The following is a 17,675-nucleotide window of genomic DNA, read 5'->3' as shown; positions in this document are numbered from 1 at the left end:
ACGTCGTCTCGCCACGGTACTTCTGGGCAATTGAGCGCCCAGCTTGTATGCGAAGGAGCTACTTGATTCAACAGTCCATAGAGAACGGGACATCACCTTCACCAAGAAGAGGAGACGGCCAACATAAAAACGCACAAAAATTGAAGAATGATATTCTAGCAACAATTTGAAGTAGCCCTTTACAATAAAAACACGAAAAATTCGGAATGTCATGGTCTTACAGACCCATCATCAATGGCAATTACAGGGAGCCCGTGGGGCACCAAAACCTGAGAAAGATGCCCCTTACTGCCCTTATCCTTCATCGTCCATCCAACCACCTCCTTTGTCAAGAAAAGGAACACATCTTTCATGACTCAACATCCCAACACACATCCTCAAAGAAATGCGGCAAACAACCATCTCGCCTAGTTGGTCCCCCTACCAACCAAAACAGAAGGTAACAAGGTCGATTGCGCAAAGATAAAAAGCTCTAGGCCGTGGCATCTGAGGCTCCCTCAGGTTTGTCTGTATCCATCTGCTCAGCAGCAGCTTCCTCGCTGGTTGGCTCACCGGCAGCGTTTTCACCATGTGGTTGCTGCTGCTCCGGTGTTTGAGGTTCAGGCGCTGGGGTTTCAGTTGGAGGCGGAGTCTGTGGCTTCGGAGCTGGCTTGGGTTTTGTCATGATTGGTTTGCAGAACCTGTAAAGCAAGGTTCAAGGATTAGTCTTCTCAGAAGGTTCTCCTTACACGTCCATGTGCACCATTAGGGTACGCCAATCACAGAAAAGGGGAGGACATAGGCATATACTAACCTGTCAAGTGTTTCAGCTTTCTTCTTAAGGTCAGCAGCAAGGAGGACAGGATTAGCATGCTTTGGCAGAGCATCCTGCTGCTGCTTTTTCTCTGCTAGCCAAGTCTCTGCTTCTGAGCACTCATTAATGACCTAAAAGAAAATAAGGGTTAGTAGCTGACAACAGTACCACCATTTACCACATAAGCATTGCAACTGCCTACTAATACAAAAATGAAAAGACACACCCTTGTGTGTTGGAACTGAAAACAGCTATATCAGGAAATGCAAGCCAATGACAAAGTACTACTAAAATATCGTGTAGCACATTGCTGTGAAGAAAAAACAAATCTATCATGGGAATATGAAAAGGAACAAACTCAATTACACTATCTCTATTTGGAATTAGTTATTACCTTTTGCTTTTCTGATATGTCGATGTGTTCAAACTTTTGGTCATTAGACAGTGCAGCTTCTCTGAAGCTGTTGATGCAGTATACCAGTTGGTTCACAGCAGAATCTCTAATTTCCCACTCCTTAAAGCGCGCCTCAATAGGATCACCAACCTACAATTGAAAAAAAGAAAAAAAAAACTTCCATCATCTAAGACCTTCAATATCGGAAAAAAAGATTGTATCAATAGATTACATTTAATACATGCAGTGTACTTTAGGCATACCTTTTTAAGTTCTTCCAGTTTAGCGATATAGACTCCCTTGGTCTCATCCTCACCATCTTCATACAGCCAATCTTCAACCTCCTGAAGCTTAGCAATCAAACCTTCCTTGTCCTCAGGTGTCACAAAATCACCGTACTTGTCATAGAGCTGGATAGAAGAAAAACAAATTCAGGCTCTATTCACAAATTTTATAGGAGAATATTGGAACATGCAAATCAACATACCTTGTTACGCATGTCATAAACATAAGCTTCCACAGCATTCTTCTTCTCCTTGGTTTCTTCCATTACCCTGTCTTGAAGGGCCATCTCGTACTCTTTCTCTACAGCCTTATCCAACTCAGCAGCCCCCAAGGCACCATAGACCAATTCAGATATTGGAATATTAGTTTTCTTAACTTTCTTTTTTGATGGCTCAACCTAAAACAAGAAAAGTCATTTCCAAAGGCATTAATTAGTCTCGCATTTTGACAAACGGAAAATCAAAAAGTTCCAGTGTGCAAAAACAGAACAGGGATATATTTTAATTTTATTGTATTGTTCTTGTTAAGTATGATTTGCAACAATCATGAACCACATTATGGAACTCAACTTTTTTTAGAAGAAAAGGTGTTATTAAATGATTAGTAAAGTACTTCCATGTTGGAAACTTTTTTTTTGAATTAAACGGCATGTTGGAAACTAATATGGTGATGAAATGTCATATCAAGGCAACACACGACACTAATTCCACTCTAGACCATCTTACCATCTCAATGTACTAAATCAAAACTTTGTAAACGGTAAAACCATACCTTAGCATCAGTATCCATTGGAACAGATTTTTCCTCAGAAGTTGGTGCTCCATTTTCAGCACCCTCTGCAGTGTCCGTAGCACCTTTAGACTCTTGCATATTCACATCAGTTCCAGAAGGAGGGTCATTTGGTGTGTCATCTGTGTCCATCTTAGTAGCTTCCTTCTGAGCCTCATTAGTAGCTGATACTGGAACTTCTACTTCCTCTTCCTCCAGCATCTGCATCCAAACACGAAGAACATTACACCAACAACGTAAAGAAGACATTACGTGCTATTCCATTGGATGACAAACGATACATGATCATATTACCGTTGCTGATTCAACTGTGACTATCCCATGTATGTTGAGACGGACTTTCAGTTTCAGTTTTGCCTTTTCACCATTGCTGGACTGGAAAGGGCCAATCTGCAAGAATATGATAGAAAATCAGAAAAATAAACTGTTCTGCGACCAGATTGAATTATGCCCAGCTATACCCTCAAAATGCAAACTTACTGAAAAGCATACTGGCTTGGGCAGCTTACCGTGTAAGTGCTAATTTTTGGCTCAATTTGTGCATCATTTGTGTCAACATTCACAACATCAACTGCGAATGTATTGGCTCGATAAAAGGTCATAGCTTTGGTGCTAGGGATGGCATTCCCCTTTGGGAATACAATTGTATGTTGAATTTCATTGTTCTGGGCATCTGGCTTCCATGACAAAGCAATTGAGAAAGGAAACCCATCATTAACCTGCAAAAAATGAAGCATCGTTACACAAGATGTATAAAGGCAAAAGGGGCAAATAACATGTAATAAATTGAGCATTCACTCAAAAAAGAATTCAGGACAAGAATATAACAGTTATCTAAGAATCAAGCATCTATTATACAATACGTAACTACATAAGTCAAGGAAGATGATTCACCAAGCGTAACTAGTGAACATGCATTGAGCTGTGTTAGCAGTGCTGGTGAAAATAACAAAATGAGAACAATATCATAAGCATACAACAAAATTATAGACATTAAATTAAATATTATAAAAACCAACATGCAAAATGTAGTGGTCAAGTAAAATAAGATGCATAATAAACAAATAGACAAATATTACACATATTTAAAGATGAAGGTGCAATCAAAACAAACGAAGGTATCCATGCCTCTAACAAAAGATATAAAGTCAAGAGCTACCTTTTACAATACAAAAAACATAAATAACAGCAAAAAAGGAATTACAATGTAAAAGATAGTGAGTTAAATACCTGGAATTCCCGCACTTTGAAAGTGGGGCTGAGAATAGCACATTGGAGAGCACAACCTCTGGCCACACACTCACTAGCATTCATTGTCCTCCTAGGTTCCTTCCCGAAGAATTCAGTTATTATCTTGATTATGGCGGGAACACGAGAACCAGATCCGACAACCTCAACAAAGTGCACGTTTTCTGTCGTCAAGCCAGCTTCAGCCAAGGCTTTTTCCAAAGGCCCTTTCACGCGTTCCAGCACTGGGGCACTAATCTGTTCAAACTCCTCCCTCTTAATGAACCCCCGCACATCTTTCTCGTCCATCAAGCACTCTATATTCAGTGGAGCCTCAGGGTTGGCACTGAGCACCTTCTTCAGCTTCTCGCACGCTACACGCAACCTAAGGCATGCCCGGGCATTTTGGTACACATCGATCTTATACTCCTCTTTGAACTTGGCCGCAAAGTGCTTAAAGAGGGCCTCATCAAAGTCCCTCCCACCAAGAGACCGGTCATACGTATGGGACAACATCTTGAGTTGTCCCTTCTTGTAACCGACAATGCTGACCTGCATGCTTGCATGACCAACATCAACAAATGCGACGTTCAACTGATCGTTCTCCGGGAGATCAGTTTTATAAATACCATATGCCAATGCCGTGGCTGTCGTCTCATGGAACAACCGCAACGGACGGAGACCCGCAATAGTGGCAGCATCAAGAACAGCCCTGCGCTGCAGATCATTGAAGTACACCGGGATACCGATACAGCAGTCCACAACAGCAGCATTCAAGTTACCCTCAGCAATGCCCTTCAGATTGGACAGAACCATGGCAAGCAGCTGTGTGGGGGTGAACGCCTGCTCCTCGCCCAGATACCGTGCATGGACAAGCGGAAACCCATCAGGGCCCTCGGACACACGGAATGGGAAAGAGGCGAGATCGCGCTGCAGCTCGGGATCGGAGAACTTGCGGCCGAGCAGGCGCTTGATCTGCGAGATGGAGTTCTTGGGGTTCATGGTGGAGGACGCGGCGCCAGCGGTGCCGATGAAGCGCTGCTTGTCGCCGAAGCAGACGATGGCGGGGGTCTCGCGCTTGGACTCCTCATTGAGCACCACGTCGATCCCGCGCTGCCGGGCCACGGCCACAATGCAGCTCTCGTTTCCAAGATCAAAGCCCACCACGCTCATCTTCGGTTCACCCTCAGCTCCCACCACTACAGCTTCAGATCTAGATCACAAACAGCCCCTGCAGCACAAAGCGAGATCCACTTAGGCGGCTCAAGGAAGGCGACGAATTCGTCCATAAATCTACCATAAGAGCAACCAAACTAAGAATCGCACGAATCAAAACGAACAGCGTCCATGAACTTTTCGCCAAAAGCACCACGAATCCCAGCCGCCGACCCCAAAACCGCCGCCCTAGCCGACGGCTCCAAACCCGCAAAAAACCACAAAATTGAAACCTAACCTTCCGGGGCTACGAGCGCGGAGGAAGAGGAGGGGGGGAGGGGCCAGATCGTACCTGCAGGTCGAGGCCGGTGGAAGCTCGCAGCGCCGCAGCGGGGAAGTACGGGCAGCGCTTTCCTTTGGAGACCGGAGAGGAAGGGTGGAGGAGGCGGTGATATACGGTGTGGCGCCGCCGGGGTCGGGGAATCTTCTAGAACGTCTGAACGAGAAACCCTCCGCACTCCGTTCCTGAGCCGCCAGAGACCATCTGAGGCGTTGGTTTGATGGAAGTCACACGGACGGTTGGATGCGGTGTTCGAGTTTGAACCTGCGGGGCTCGTGGGCTGATCTCTTCGCAGGATTTTGGTTGTCTTCCAAGTTCCAACTCAACCATACTTTCGGTTCAATAGCCAAAGTTTGACGGCCCCTTCAAATTTTTGGCAACATAAGTGTACGTGTATGCGATCTGCAGCCGTGAGGGCTAGATTTAAACTTGCGTGGTTTATAACACATTTCTCCTCTTCGGTTGCCTGAGATCCAACGAGATCTCAGATGACGGTTAGAGCAATTATAAACATGCAAAATTAATGATCGGAATCTGCTACGTGGGATTTTATTAATATTTAATTAATTTCCGGTCTCTATATGTATTTACGAGGAGAGTATAGGATTTAGCGTGGGGCCGAGGGATTTCCATGGGTAACCACCTGATCAAGATCATGACTTGCTTCCACTGTGGCCATTCATTTTATGGTAGCATAGTTCATCTAATCACACCAGCCACTCATCTGTTGCAATATATAAGCTGTGTGAACAATCACGCTGGTAATTTTTTCCACGCTTCTATCCTAAGGTAATGGTGTTACTATTAATTGTATAGCTCAGTTTTTTCCATATTTTATATTGCAGTGAAGTTTTGTTCATTGATCTTGACAGAACATTGACTTGAAACCATTGTAGTTTTAATTTTCAAGATAGAAGGACAAAGAGCATAGTTTGAATAATTTTAGTGTGCTTCCTGGAAGCAATCAAGAGAAATTAACGATATATACAAGCAAATATTATTTACCTTCAGATTTAGTAGCCACTTATTATCCAACTATACATTTAGTATTAGAATGATTTGCTAATAGCTCATAGCTTCAGATTGTCAGAACTTTTTAATGCTTAGTACAGTTCTAGACTATGGCAGTTCTTGCCTTGCGTTTGAGCTTATGCAACCAATTTTTTGCCCTAATTAATAGTTACATATTCTTCCTGCATTCAAAAAATAGAGGGGGGGGGAGAAAAAGTTAAGTTGCTCGATCACCTTACTGAACATTGTGCAGAGGGTGCCAACTTCTCTGGTTTTTGTAATTTTTTAAAGAGTTAAATACATCATTAGTACATAAACTTGGCGAGAGGGTACGTTTAGATACATCATCTCTCTAATCATAGGAGCAACAACTTGGCAGGTGAGTGCAGATAGATCACCGCGACGACAAATGGGAAAAAAAATTGCCATGTAGGCAGCTCACATGTACATTTGGATCGGATCTTACGTGTACAACGGTGCATACAACAGAAAATTTGTTTTCCCATCGTGTCTCTTGACCTGGCATCCATCGTTGCAAAGTTGACCATCACCATCAATTTTATTCCTGTGGAGTCCAAGACGTTTTCATGATGGACAGTGAAGATGTAGGGTAGGGCACCGGAGGGAAGGATACTGGACACGATCCACAAGGTTCCTCTATGGCTCTGCGTCCTGGAATGGATAGTGGAAACTGGTTATGGAGCAGTGCAATTACGTGACGTGTGCTTGGTGGATTTGCGAGGGGAGAAGAAAGAGGGAAAATATAGCAGGACAATGACTCCACTTTATGCACTGCAACAGGAAAATTCATAGCTTTACGGTTCAGAGTTCAGGCATTCGGCCGCCCACGTCACAGACTCCAATTCTTTTCCATTTTGGAACAAGTGGCAGGTGCCATCTCTGCTGACTGTAGAAAACCCTTTCTAGTTTCTCCCAGCTCCATCGCAGCAAGGTCATGGCACCAAGACGGAAGGGGATTAGGGGAAGGGACCTTCTAGTGCTTCTCGGTCTCCCGTGCAAATCGACGCGGCGAAGCAAAGACAAGACAAACTTCCTCCAGGCTCCAGCTCCCTCCCCGTCCTGTCCAACATCGGCACGGCTGCCAGGAAGGCTCGTCCTCGCCTACCACACCTCACCCACTGACCACCAGCTCCACGGCCTCTCCTAGTCCTACATAACCAGCAGCCAGCGACCGGAGCGGCCTCACCTCGAACCTCCTCCGATCCATCGAGCACACAAGCACAACACAGAGCAGCGACCGGATGGCCTTGCTGGCGAGGCCGGCGAGGGCGTGCGTGGCCGCCGTCATGTCCCCGGCGACGGCGGCGCAGAGCGAGGCAGCGGTGCCCCGGGCGCCGGCGCGGCGGGTGCCGGTGGACGGGAGGGCGGTGGACCAGGCGGTGGCGTACGTGCTCATGGCCGCCGCGCTCGCCGTCACCTACCTCGCGCACTGACGTGTTGACGTGTGCTCGTATTGTTCTTTCGATTTCCTAAAAAAACATTAACAGAGCATGCTCTTGCTTATGGTCTTCATTGACAAGCTGTAGGAGTTGACATATTCTTTCCTTCTTCATTATTGGTTCTGGTAGTCACAAATATGGCCTGGACATTTTTGCTTATTCTTTTTAGTACATTTTCTAGAATTACGTTTGGCAAAGGGCAGCCCGTGCATGCTCGAAGTGGCTGATGCTTCCTCCAAGACGTTGTGGATGTCATCAGCATTCCATAGGAAGATTAACCGCAAATTGTGCATGCGAGCTAAACATGTTCAACGCAAAAATCGTGTATGGGAGCTAAAACCACTCCCAGAAAAAAGGACGTCAAACTGTGGGCAACAATGAAGATACTGCTACTTCTAGTGCATTGTATCATATCGTCTATCCAAAATGGCCAAAGCAACTAATAATTTATATTGGCCTATCTGTCTCCATGGTACCGCTAAGGCCACCGTGCAATATCATTCGAACTCCAATGCTTAGGATGTTGGAGCCCAGCAATATCATGTGCATGATGCAATTTTCCTCTCTTATCTCTTTAATTTGTTGACACAACAGCAGAAAATAAAATCTTACATGGCAAATAATTAGTGGGCATAATGCTCTCCATGGGGTGTTATCTAAATATGTGTGCAGATTATTGTAGGCGTGCAAATACAATTCATTGTCCGGGAAAATAGAGAAAAACACAATGTTTCTAAATGAGCCATAGATTTCATGATTTCCGAAATAGTTGTTTGAAAACCATTATTAGGAGCCTAAGGTTGTGTTTGATTGCTGTGTGTTAGGCAGCTCATTGTTGAGGTGGCACCATCCGATCCAATCAATGCGCTCAAAATCGAATGCCTAAGTCAGCTGGTAGATTTTTTTGTCCTGGAATTTGCTTACTTAGGTTGGAATTTTCGAATTCTCGACTCAGCACTCATACTTGTATTGTTTAAATTTATTCTAAATTTTAATTGATGCTATTATTCTAGTGGTAGATTTGATTATAGAGATAGGATTATTCATAGGATGAATATGTGAGTTTATTACGAGCGTCTGCATATATCGTGTGTTTAAAAAATCGGACGCCTTAGATGACACGCCCCAAATGCACGACATGTGGTCTACTGCTTTCATGTTTGCACATGCATGTCCCCAACCACGTCGGCCTAAGCCCCACTTTTTTCACAAATCAAAGTGATTAATTAGTAACTAATCGCCCACAGCCAATTTATTAAGATTTTTCCTGACAAATGCGACGTGACCTCGTCGTTCGTACGGAGGAGTCCGGAAGAGGCCAGAACGTTCCGCTGTGCACCTGCGAACCGGGGGTCTACACGTCAGGCCGAACAAGATCTCTTGGAGCCCCTAGAACGTTCACGGCCACACCACGGCGCACCGCCCCCCGACCCCGAGTACCAGGCCCGATATATCGCCGCCTCCCCGCAGCCTCCCGTCTGCTCGCGAAAGCGCTTTGTGGAGACGACGACGAAGCGAGAAGACGAGGCGCCGCTGCTAGGACCGAGCTTCAGGAGGCCGCCCCGCCCCGACCCACCGCAGGTACGATCCGATCCCTCCGCCTGCCCCCACCCAGCGCGCCATGTCATGGTTGGATGCCGATCTCTCCGTGCTCGATCGACCGCCTGGGTTTTGAGCATCGGATTGTTTTTCCCCCTCTGAATTTTGCGTTGTGGAATGAAGCGGAATCACGTGATAGAGTTTTCGTTTGTGTTTTTTGGGGGCTAGCCTGTGATTTCGGGATTTTGCGTGAGGGTCGGGCTAGTGGGTTTTAGATCGGGTTTTGTGGCGCTTTCCAGTGGAATCGATGATTTTTTTGGTTTTTTTTTGCCTGTTGTTGAGGGAGTGATGGGGTTTACATGCGCAGACTGTTATTCTGCTGGTAAGCTTAACTCGTAGATCTCGCTGCTTTTTGCAGGGGTTGATTGTGATCTAGATCTAGCCTCTAGTGGTCGGTAGCTGAGGGCGATTCGACGATGAGCGTGGTGGGCTTCGACCTTGGCAATGAGAGCTGCATCGTGGCCGTCGCGCGGCAGCGCGGCATCGATGTGGTCCTCAACGAGGAGTCCAAGCGGGAGACCCCAGCCATCGTCTGCTTCGGGGACAAGCAGCGGTTCATAGGCACCGCCGGCGCCGCGTCCTCTACCATGAACCCTAAGAACTCAATCTCTCAGATCAAGCGATTGCTGGGCCGTAAGTTCTCTGACCCCGAGCTGCAGAGTGATCTCGCCTCCTTCCCTTTCCGTGTCACGGAGGGCCCCGACGAGTTTCCCCTGGTCCACGTGCGGTTCCTTGGCGAGGAGCGGACGTTCACCCCCACCCAGCTGCTTGCCATGGTGCTGTCAAACTTAAAGGGCATTGCTGAGGGAAACCTGAAGGCTGCTGTTGTTGACTGCTGCATCGGCATCCCTGTGTACTTCAGTGATTTGCAGCGCAGGGCTGTTCTTGATGCCGCCACTATTGCAGGCCTCCGGCCATTGCGGTTATTCCATGAGACAACTGCCACAGCGTTGGCTTATGGTATTTACAAGACTGATCTCCCAGAGCATGACCAGCTCAACGTCGCATTTGTTGATGTCGGTCATGCTAGCATGCAGGTCAGCATTGTCGGTTACAAGAAGGGACAGCTCAAGATGCTGTCGCATGCATATGACCGTTCACTTGGTGGGAGGGACTTTGATGAGGCCCTCTTTAAGCACTTTGCGGCCAAGTTCAAAGAGGAGTATAAGATTGATGTGTACCAGAATGCCCGCGCATGCCTTAGGTTGCGTGTAGCGTGTGAGAAGCTGAAGAAGGTGCTCAGTGCCAACCCTGAGGCTCCACTGAATATAGAATGCTTGATGGATGAGAAGGATGTGCGGGGGTTCATTAAGAGGGAGGAGTTTGAACAGATTAGTGCCCCAGTGCTGGAACGTGTGAAGGGGCCATTGGAGAAGGCACTGGCTGAAGCTGGCTTGACGACAGAAAATGTGCACTTTGTTGAAGTTGTCGGATCTGGTTCTCGTGTTCCAGCCATAATCAAGATAATTACAGAATTTTTTGGGAAGGAGCCAAGGAGGACCATGAATGCTAGTGAGTGTGTTGCGCGAGGATGTGCTCTTCAGTGTGCTATTCTCAGCCCCACTTTCAAAGTGCGGGAGTTCCAGGTAATACTCGTAAGCTCTGTTGCACATTTGTTGCAATCCATTGGTTGGATTGTAGCAGTACTAGTCGTATATGTGATAAGTCTGTCATTTATATGCTTTATTGATTGTAATGGGCACTGCAATAATTGTATGTTGCCTTACGTGTCAGTCATCACTTATTTCCTTTCAATACTGTATTCACCTTTTGAAATCTGCTTGTTGCGGTCTGGATATTTACTACTTGAAAGTTTGGTGACCGCATCTGGTGTGTTGGCCTTTTTTGGTAGTATCTAGCAAAGAAAATTATTTTGTTGCTCAGTCATCTGTTTCGTTAAAATGTTATTCAGAATGTTCTTTAAGCCTTTAATGGGAAAACTGCTCAATTAACTGTTGCTGAATAATAATGTAGGTTACTAAGTTCATTTCATTTTGCTTATATGCACCTATTGTTATAGTACCCCCTGTGCATTAGTTATGGTGTATCCAAGTGACATTCTCGCTTCTTATTTTCCTGGACTTTCGAACATAATGATCTTAAAACTGTTTTGACATAAATGACTAGATTAGTTTATGACGTGCTATTATGCCCTGTATATCTAGTTATGACGCTGAATTGACATTTTTGCAGGCTAATGATGGGTTTCCTTTCTCAATTGCATTGTCATGGAAGCCAGACTCCCAGAACAGTGCACCCCAGCGTACCGTTGTATTCCCAAAGGGGAATGCTATTCCTAGTGTTAAAGCTCTGACCTTCTATAGATCAAGTACATTTGAAGTTGATGTTTTGTATGTTGACACGGGTGACTCACAAATTCCACAAAAAATAAGCACTTACACAGTAAGCAATGCCTTAATATTTATGTTATTCAATAGTTTTGCTTGTGCTATTTATCTCAAATATGACGTTCTGGCCCTTGCCAGTATTTAATAGTTGCTGATCTGCTATGATGTGCTGAACTCTGCAGATTGGCCCTTTCCAACCCTCCAAAGGTGAGAAGGCCAAACTGAAAGTTAAAGTTCGTCTCAACATCCATGGGATCGTCACAGTTGATTCAGCAATGGTAAGTTACAAGACTAGGTATTTGTACAATCTCGTCTGGAATAGCACCATAGGTGTATAGATGTAGTGTTTTTGTAACATTTTTCTGTGTTCAACTTCTGCATGCAGATGCTGGAGGAGGAGGATGTTGAAGTTCCAGTTTCATCTGTGAATGAAGCTCCGAAGGATGCTACAAAGATGGACACAGATGATGCACCAACTGATCCTTCTTCTGGAACGGATGTGAATATGCAGGTGCCTAAAAGTTCTGATACCGCTGAGGGTGCTACTGCAGCAGAGAATGGAGCACAAGATCCTGAGGAAAAATCTGTCCCAATGGAAACTGATGCAAAGGTATGGTATACTGTCAACAAACTTTAGGACTAGTACACATGCATGTTTTTTTATTTTTGCAGCATGCTGGTGTATTTATTTATTTCGATTGTTACAGATGAGTTCCATAACTGGCCCTTGCTGTCAATTCTGAAATTTTGTGGTATTATGTTAAGGTGTTATAGAAAGATAAATTTATGGGCCAACATTTTTGTTCCGTTCATATGTGTTACAATATTGATTTTTTTAAGCAAGTTAGATGCTGGTATGTATTATTGAATGTGTTTGGGTTGTATGCTAGGACTAATCATTTCTTAATTGACTTTATTTATTTTAGGTTGATCCATCGAAAAAGAAAGTTAAGAAAACTGCTGTTCCAGTCAATGAGTTAGTCTATGGTGCATTGCCCGCCGCTGAACTGGAAAAAGCTGTAGAGAAGGAGTATGAGATGGCTCTTCAGGACAGAGTAATGGAAGAAACCAAGGAGAAGAAAAATGCTGTGGAGGCTTATGTCTATGACATGCGTAACAAGGTATGTTGATGTTTCCTGATGGTCTTCGTCTGGTCTTAAGCAGTATCTAATTCTGTTTTTTCTTGCATTTAGCTCTACGACAAGTACAACGATTTTGTCACACCAGAGGAGAAGGAAGGACTGCTTGCTAGGCTTCAGGAGGTTGAAGATTGGTTGTACGAAGATGGTGAGGATGAGACAAAGGGGGTCTATATTGCTAAACTGGAAGAACTTAAAAAGGTTGATTCACTCCACTGTTTGCTAATCTGTCTGCCTATTGTTTGGTCTTCTCTTTTGCATGTTTATGCATTTTATTAACAACATTTTTTCGACTGCAGATTGGTGATCCTATTGAGGCACGGTACAAAGAGTGGACAGAGAGAGGTCCCGCTGTTGACCAACTGGTATACTGCATCAACAGTTTCAGAGAGGCTGCTTTGTCTAATGACCAAAAGTTTGAGCACATCGATATATCGGAGAAACAAAAGGTAGGTCAGCGGTGATGTTCCATCTCATAGATCCCTTGATCTTAGGGTGCGTTTGGCAGAGCTCCCAGAGCTGATTCTCCGCTGAATCCAACAGGAGCTCTGTCAAACATTTTTTCAGAGAGAAGTGATTCTCTACTGATTCTGTAGAGTGATTCTCTGAAATGAACTAAGGGCAGCTCCAGTGTTGCAAATAATCGAATTGTCGTACAACAAAAACGAACAAAGCACACTGTGACAGTCAAATCTTGCTGTCAGAGAACAAAAGCGAACCGAAAATTCGGTTCGAACCAAGCCGAATAAAAAAAAGTAGCTGCACAGATGAAAGCTATCCACAAAAGCCATTCAGGGAGAGAGAACTCTGTCCTTTTGCTAGTTTTATTTACAGCCTGGGTCCCACCCATCGGTTTCAACACTGCTGCTATTGAATTGAAGTTCTGTTCGACTTGCGTGAACTGCACCAGTTGAACCACCACTGGAGCTGCCAAGATGCTAGGAGCTGAAAAAAGTAGCTTCTTCTGATTCTGTGAGGTGATTCTCTATGCTAGAGAATCATCTTTAGCCACAGAATCACTTCTCCTAGAGAATCAGCTCCTATAGAGAATTAGAAACAGTTGGAGCTCTACCGTGCTGCGCTAGACTCCACCTATTACATGTACACATTACATGTCTTTTTACAGCCTATAATTGTGTAATCAGTCGGTTGTAAGAATCAAATCCTACTGTTGGTTGCTAATCTTTTTTTAACACAGGTCATCAACGAGTGCTCTGAGGCAGAGAACTGGCTAAGAGAGAGAAAGCAACAGCAGGATGCTCTACCAAAGTTTGCTAACCCTGTGCTTCTTGTATCAGATCTGAAGAAGAAAGCTGAAACACTTGACAGGTTCGTTGTCAAAGATACTAGCTCTCACATAAATCTGAGTATGATACTGTAATTTTGAATTGGTTCTGTAACCTTGTTTTACAGGTTCTGCAAACCTATCATGACAAAACCTAAGCCAGCTCCGAAGCCGCAGACTCCACCACCACAGACTCCGCCGCCGCAGCCTGAAACCCAAGCACCGGAGCCTCAAACACCAGAGCAGCAACAAAACGCTGCTGGTGCAGCTGGTGAGTCGGCATGTGAGGGAGGTGCGCAGGAGGCTTCTGGGGAGCAAATGGACACGGACAAGCCTGAGAATTCTGCTGCCTCAGCATAGTTGGGTTCATCTTCTCTGTTATCGATTGAATTCTCCTGTTGCTATGTTCGGTAGGTGATAAGTTAGGCGAAACTGATGCTCTCCATACTTTTTTGTGTTGGGGGTTGGGAGGTTGAGAGTAAGCTGTGTGTTTTGCCCAGTGTTGTTGCGATCTGGAATGGACTAAAAACCGAATAGAGATGTTCCATGATCGAATTGTACCATTGAATCTCATCATCGAATGCCATGGTTGATTCGGCCAAAGGTAGAGTTTTCCGGGATGTTCGATCTATCTGTTCGATTCCCTGAGTTACTTGAAGCATATTTCCTTGAAGCATATTCATATGCTTGCAAAGTAGAACAATAAGTTTGTGGGGTGTTTGGAATTAGAAACTCCTGGTGGAGTTTTGTACGGACATGATTCTGCATAAAGTCCTTGGATGTTGTGCTTTACCAAGTTTCTGTTAAATGCTTTTGAGCCTCTTGTGAACTAGTTCCTTTTAGTTTTATCCCCTTTCTATGAAAACCAGCCCTGCCATGCAATGTCGCTGCATTCTTTGATTATCAACGTGTCTGGTATTCTAAAGGTGGAAATCGCCCGGATCGCGGTCAACTTATTGCGCACACAAATACACTGAAATTTGAGGGGAGGACCAAAGGGAGCACGTGTTTATCCGACAGCAAGGAAGCTGACTGCTGATCGTTGCGCTCTTGCCTTTCGTTCACTTAATTCTTTTTTTTTTGTCTTGAGGCAGAGAGTTGAAGGGAATTCCCTCGTTGCCGTGTTGGCTCTCGGTAGGCCGGTAGAATGTTCAATCAGCTGCCTCGAAAAGAACCTTCTTATTTCCTGTGCCGTCTTTTCTGCAGCTTTGAACATTCGGTCCGGCGAAGACGCCGGTCACCGGCCGGCGAAATTTCCTTTCGCGTAGGGCGCTTGTGGCTCGCGAGTTCTTTCCTCGGCTGTTTCCCTGTGGCACACAGGAGAAGTTCCAGACTTCCAGCTCAATCTCTGAAGATTCTTCAGGCCGCCGGTTTGGAGCCCGTGCGTGGTTGAGCTAGACCGGCCTGGTGGCCGTTGCCCGCGCCCCGCGGTCGAGACAGAGAGCGTGTCGTGGGCCACTGGGCCCCGGTTGCCAATGAGCCCTGGCTGGCGCTCCGAGTGGCGAGAATGCCACTATGCCAGGACGCGGAGAACGGTGGGCCAGCGGGTGGGTTCTCGAGTCCCCCGCCAAATCAGGCAAAGGCAGGCATGGCCGCCGGCGGTGGCGGGGCCGCGAAGCTAACGCGAGGTGCGCACGTCTCGACGCGCCTAACCAGTTGAGCTGCGCGGGTTGGGGGGGGGGGGGTGGGGGGAGCGTGTTTGATCTAGGGGTTGGTTCCGTTGCTCATCGTACAAGGTCTCTCGCATACCACGATTTTGTGGTAGGATTGGGAAAGGATTTCGGTGAGACATTGTTGATTCCTGGCGGCCAGAGAAAGAAATCAAACGCTAGCGGCGGCCGATGAAGATTGCAAGTGCCAATTGTGGCAAATAGCTCCTCAGGAGTAGAACCAGAAAATTCACCATGCAATGGAAGGCAACAAACGTGCCAAAAAGAAAGGGATCATAGCTCGTTCGTTACAAAATCTGGCGAACGCGATCCAGAATCGCACGCGTCTTAGAATCAGTTAAGCATCTTATAATAATAATACTCGTATCATCAGGCGGTAGCAAACTGCACAGACGGCCGCTCGATCGAGCGAGCCACGGTGAGCTAACCCACCGCGCGCGCCTACGAACGAGCCGGGATGTTCATTCAGTGCACGAGGTAGGTGACGGCGAGCGCGGCGGCCATGAGCACGTACGCCACCGCCTGGTCCACCGCCCTCCCGTCCACCGGCACCCGCCGCGGCCCCGCCCGCGCCGACTTCTCCTCCGCCGCTGCCGCCCCGTGCGCCGCCTCCACAGACGCCATCAGGCCGGCCAGCGAGCAATGCAATGGCAGGAGGTAGCAATAAGCCAATAGCGCTAGGTCGCTAGTTAATCAGGGTGCTTTTCCTCTGCTCGCTGTCGTGCTAGCTGGGAGGTTCTGATGGCGAGCTCGGGCCGGTGATGGCTGCTTTATATATAGCTGGGCCGGTGGATTCCGAGTGGTGGCCTGGTGGGAGGAGGCGGCGGGGCCGCGTGGGCGCCGGCCGATGAGGGACGGCGGCTGCCGCGCGACGAGGCACGTGGGGACTCGGACCCGGACGCCTCGCTTTCGTTTTGCTTCGCCGCGTTGCCTTGGAGAAAAGAGAACCGGAAGGTTCCATCTGGGGTTGACTTTCCGCGGCCGCGGACGCCGGGTCCAACAGAATTAAAGATTTTGCAGTGTTTTCTTGTGGAGGATTTAGGTGTATGCAGTACAGTATCTGATTGCAAACTATTTGGACGCGCGTCGGATCACCATGCACAATGGCTGCGCCAAAAAAAAAACGATGGATGCAAATTGACAAGTCGTCACGGTCAGGCACACCGCAAGTTTGGTTTGCAGAACAACGGCAGGGGAAGGATCTAGGATCCCAGGTCCTAGAAGCTACATTTGATTTGTCTAAATCGTCAGGTGTTGGATAATCTTCTGTCAACACCTTCCCAGGTTGAAGAAGAGATGAAGCGGGAGGTTGCGCTACGCAAGAGCGCCCGTGGAGAACTACCGGAGATATCTTAATTTTATGATTAAGTCCCTCTTCTGTTCTGTTGAGTTCTCTGAGCTTTCTAGTTTATTTATGTAATCAAACTTTGTATGAAACTGCTTGCTTCCTCTCTTAAATGATACAGTAGAGCTCCTGTTGTTTCCTTAAAAAGAAAAAAAGAGAGGCTGCTACTGCCATCTCCTTTGGCCTCCGGATTCCGCAGCTCAAATCGTGTGCCCCATAGTAAACCCCTTCCCAACGGCATTGCGGCAGGGCAACTCCACTTGATCAACAGTCCCAGGTCCAAAAAAGATACTTACTACCCAGCATCAATCGTCTATGCATACACATACTATCCAGGGGAACATACTATCCGTTACACATCTGAAGTTCTGAACTCTGTTCCAGCAGAACAAGTCACCCTGCAAATGATGGTTTGGATTTTGTTTTGAGCTTCTTTAGACGGGGCGCTAATTGACCAACAGTATAAATGAATTGATTTGATTTGGGCTTCAGTCTCCAGTAGCTTGGTAGTTTGGTACGAATCTGGTATGGATGGGTAAACGATTTGATTTGTTATGGGCTGTAACCGTGGGTTGTGTCGTGGTTTGTCACATGGGCTGACGCGCGCTCACGATTCGATTCCGCCCTCACGGCCTCAGCCTCTGCTTCCCTGCCACCGCAACCGCCACCTTCGCCTCGGTGCTCCTTCCTGGACTGCAGGGCTGTTTGGAGTGCCACCTAACCCGTCACGGCGTGCCATATTTTTTCCGCCGCAGGTGTAACGGCCGTTTTAAGCGCCACAAATTAGGCACGCTGTGGCGGGTTAGACGGTACTCCAAAAACATCCCTGTGCATC

At 46.5% G+C, this 17,675-nt stretch overlaps 2 protein-coding genes across 2 annotated transcripts; one reads left to right on the top strand and one right to left on the bottom strand.

Moving 5' to 3' along the window:
* Positions 1–124: 124 nt before the first annotated feature.
* LOC112885856 (heat shock 70 kDa protein 15-like) lies at positions 125–5,149 on the bottom strand. The gene is made up of 10 exons (XM_025951533.1): positions 4,996–5,149; positions 3,492–4,719; positions 2,771–2,980; positions 2,556–2,651; positions 2,244–2,462; positions 1,675–1,869; positions 1,451–1,597; positions 1,188–1,337; positions 794–924; positions 125–680 (listed from the first exon to the last, which is right to left on the bottom strand). Exons 2-10 carry the CDS (start codon positions 4,659–4,661, stop codon positions 473–475), a joined length of 2,526 nt encoding a protein of 841 aa, XP_025807318.1. The 5' UTR covers positions 4,662–4,719; positions 4,996–5,149; the 3' UTR covers positions 125–472.
* Positions 5,150–8,860: 3,711 nt separating this feature from the next.
* LOC112884857 (heat shock 70 kDa protein 15-like) lies at positions 8,861–14,454 on the top strand. Its single transcript, XM_025950466.1, has 10 exons — positions 8,861–9,035; positions 9,412–10,639; positions 11,247–11,456; positions 11,584–11,679; positions 11,787–12,011; positions 12,328–12,522; positions 12,595–12,741; positions 12,840–12,989; positions 13,739–13,869; positions 13,954–14,454. Exons 2-10 carry the CDS (start codon positions 9,470–9,472, stop codon positions 14,183–14,185), a joined length of 2,556 nt encoding a protein of 851 aa, XP_025806251.1. The 5' UTR covers positions 8,861–9,035; positions 9,412–9,469; the 3' UTR covers positions 14,186–14,454.
* Positions 14,455–17,675: the final 3,221 nt, after the last annotated feature.

Source organism: Panicum hallii, chromosome 3 (genome assembly GCF_002211085.1).
Source record: "Panicum hallii strain FIL2 chromosome 3, PHallii_v3.1, whole genome shotgun sequence".
In the NCBI taxonomy this organism is placed as follows: domain Eukaryota; kingdom Viridiplantae; phylum Streptophyta; class Magnoliopsida; order Poales; family Poaceae; genus Panicum; species Panicum hallii.
This window is presented reverse-complemented; position numbering and strand designations above follow the sequence as displayed.

Bases quoted from the DNA above. Each gene is read 5' to 3' on its own strand.
- LOC112885856 (XM_025951533.1), bottom strand. From the start codon at position 4,661: ATGAGCGTGGTGGGCTTTGATCTTGGAAACGAGAGCTGCATTGTGGCC. The intron at 2,981-3,491 runs GTATTTAACTCA...CATTTTTTGCAG, and splicing joins TCAAAGTGCGGGAATTCCAG to GTTAATGATGGGTTTCCTTT. The intron at 1,598-1,674 runs GTATGTTGATTT...TCTTCTATCCAG, and splicing joins TTTATGACATGCGTAACAAG to CTCTATGACAAGTACGGTGA.
- LOC112884857 (XM_025950466.1), top strand. From the start codon at position 9,470: ATGAGCGTGGTGGGCTTCGACCTTGGCAATGAGAGCTGCATCGTGGCC. The intron at 11,680-11,786 runs GTAAGTTACAAG...TTCTGCATGCAG, and splicing joins TCACAGTTGATTCAGCAATG to ATGCTGGAGGAGGAGGATGT. The intron at 12,012-12,327 runs GTATGGTATACT...TATTTATTTTAG, and splicing joins CAATGGAAACTGATGCAAAG to GTTGATCCATCGAAAAAGAA.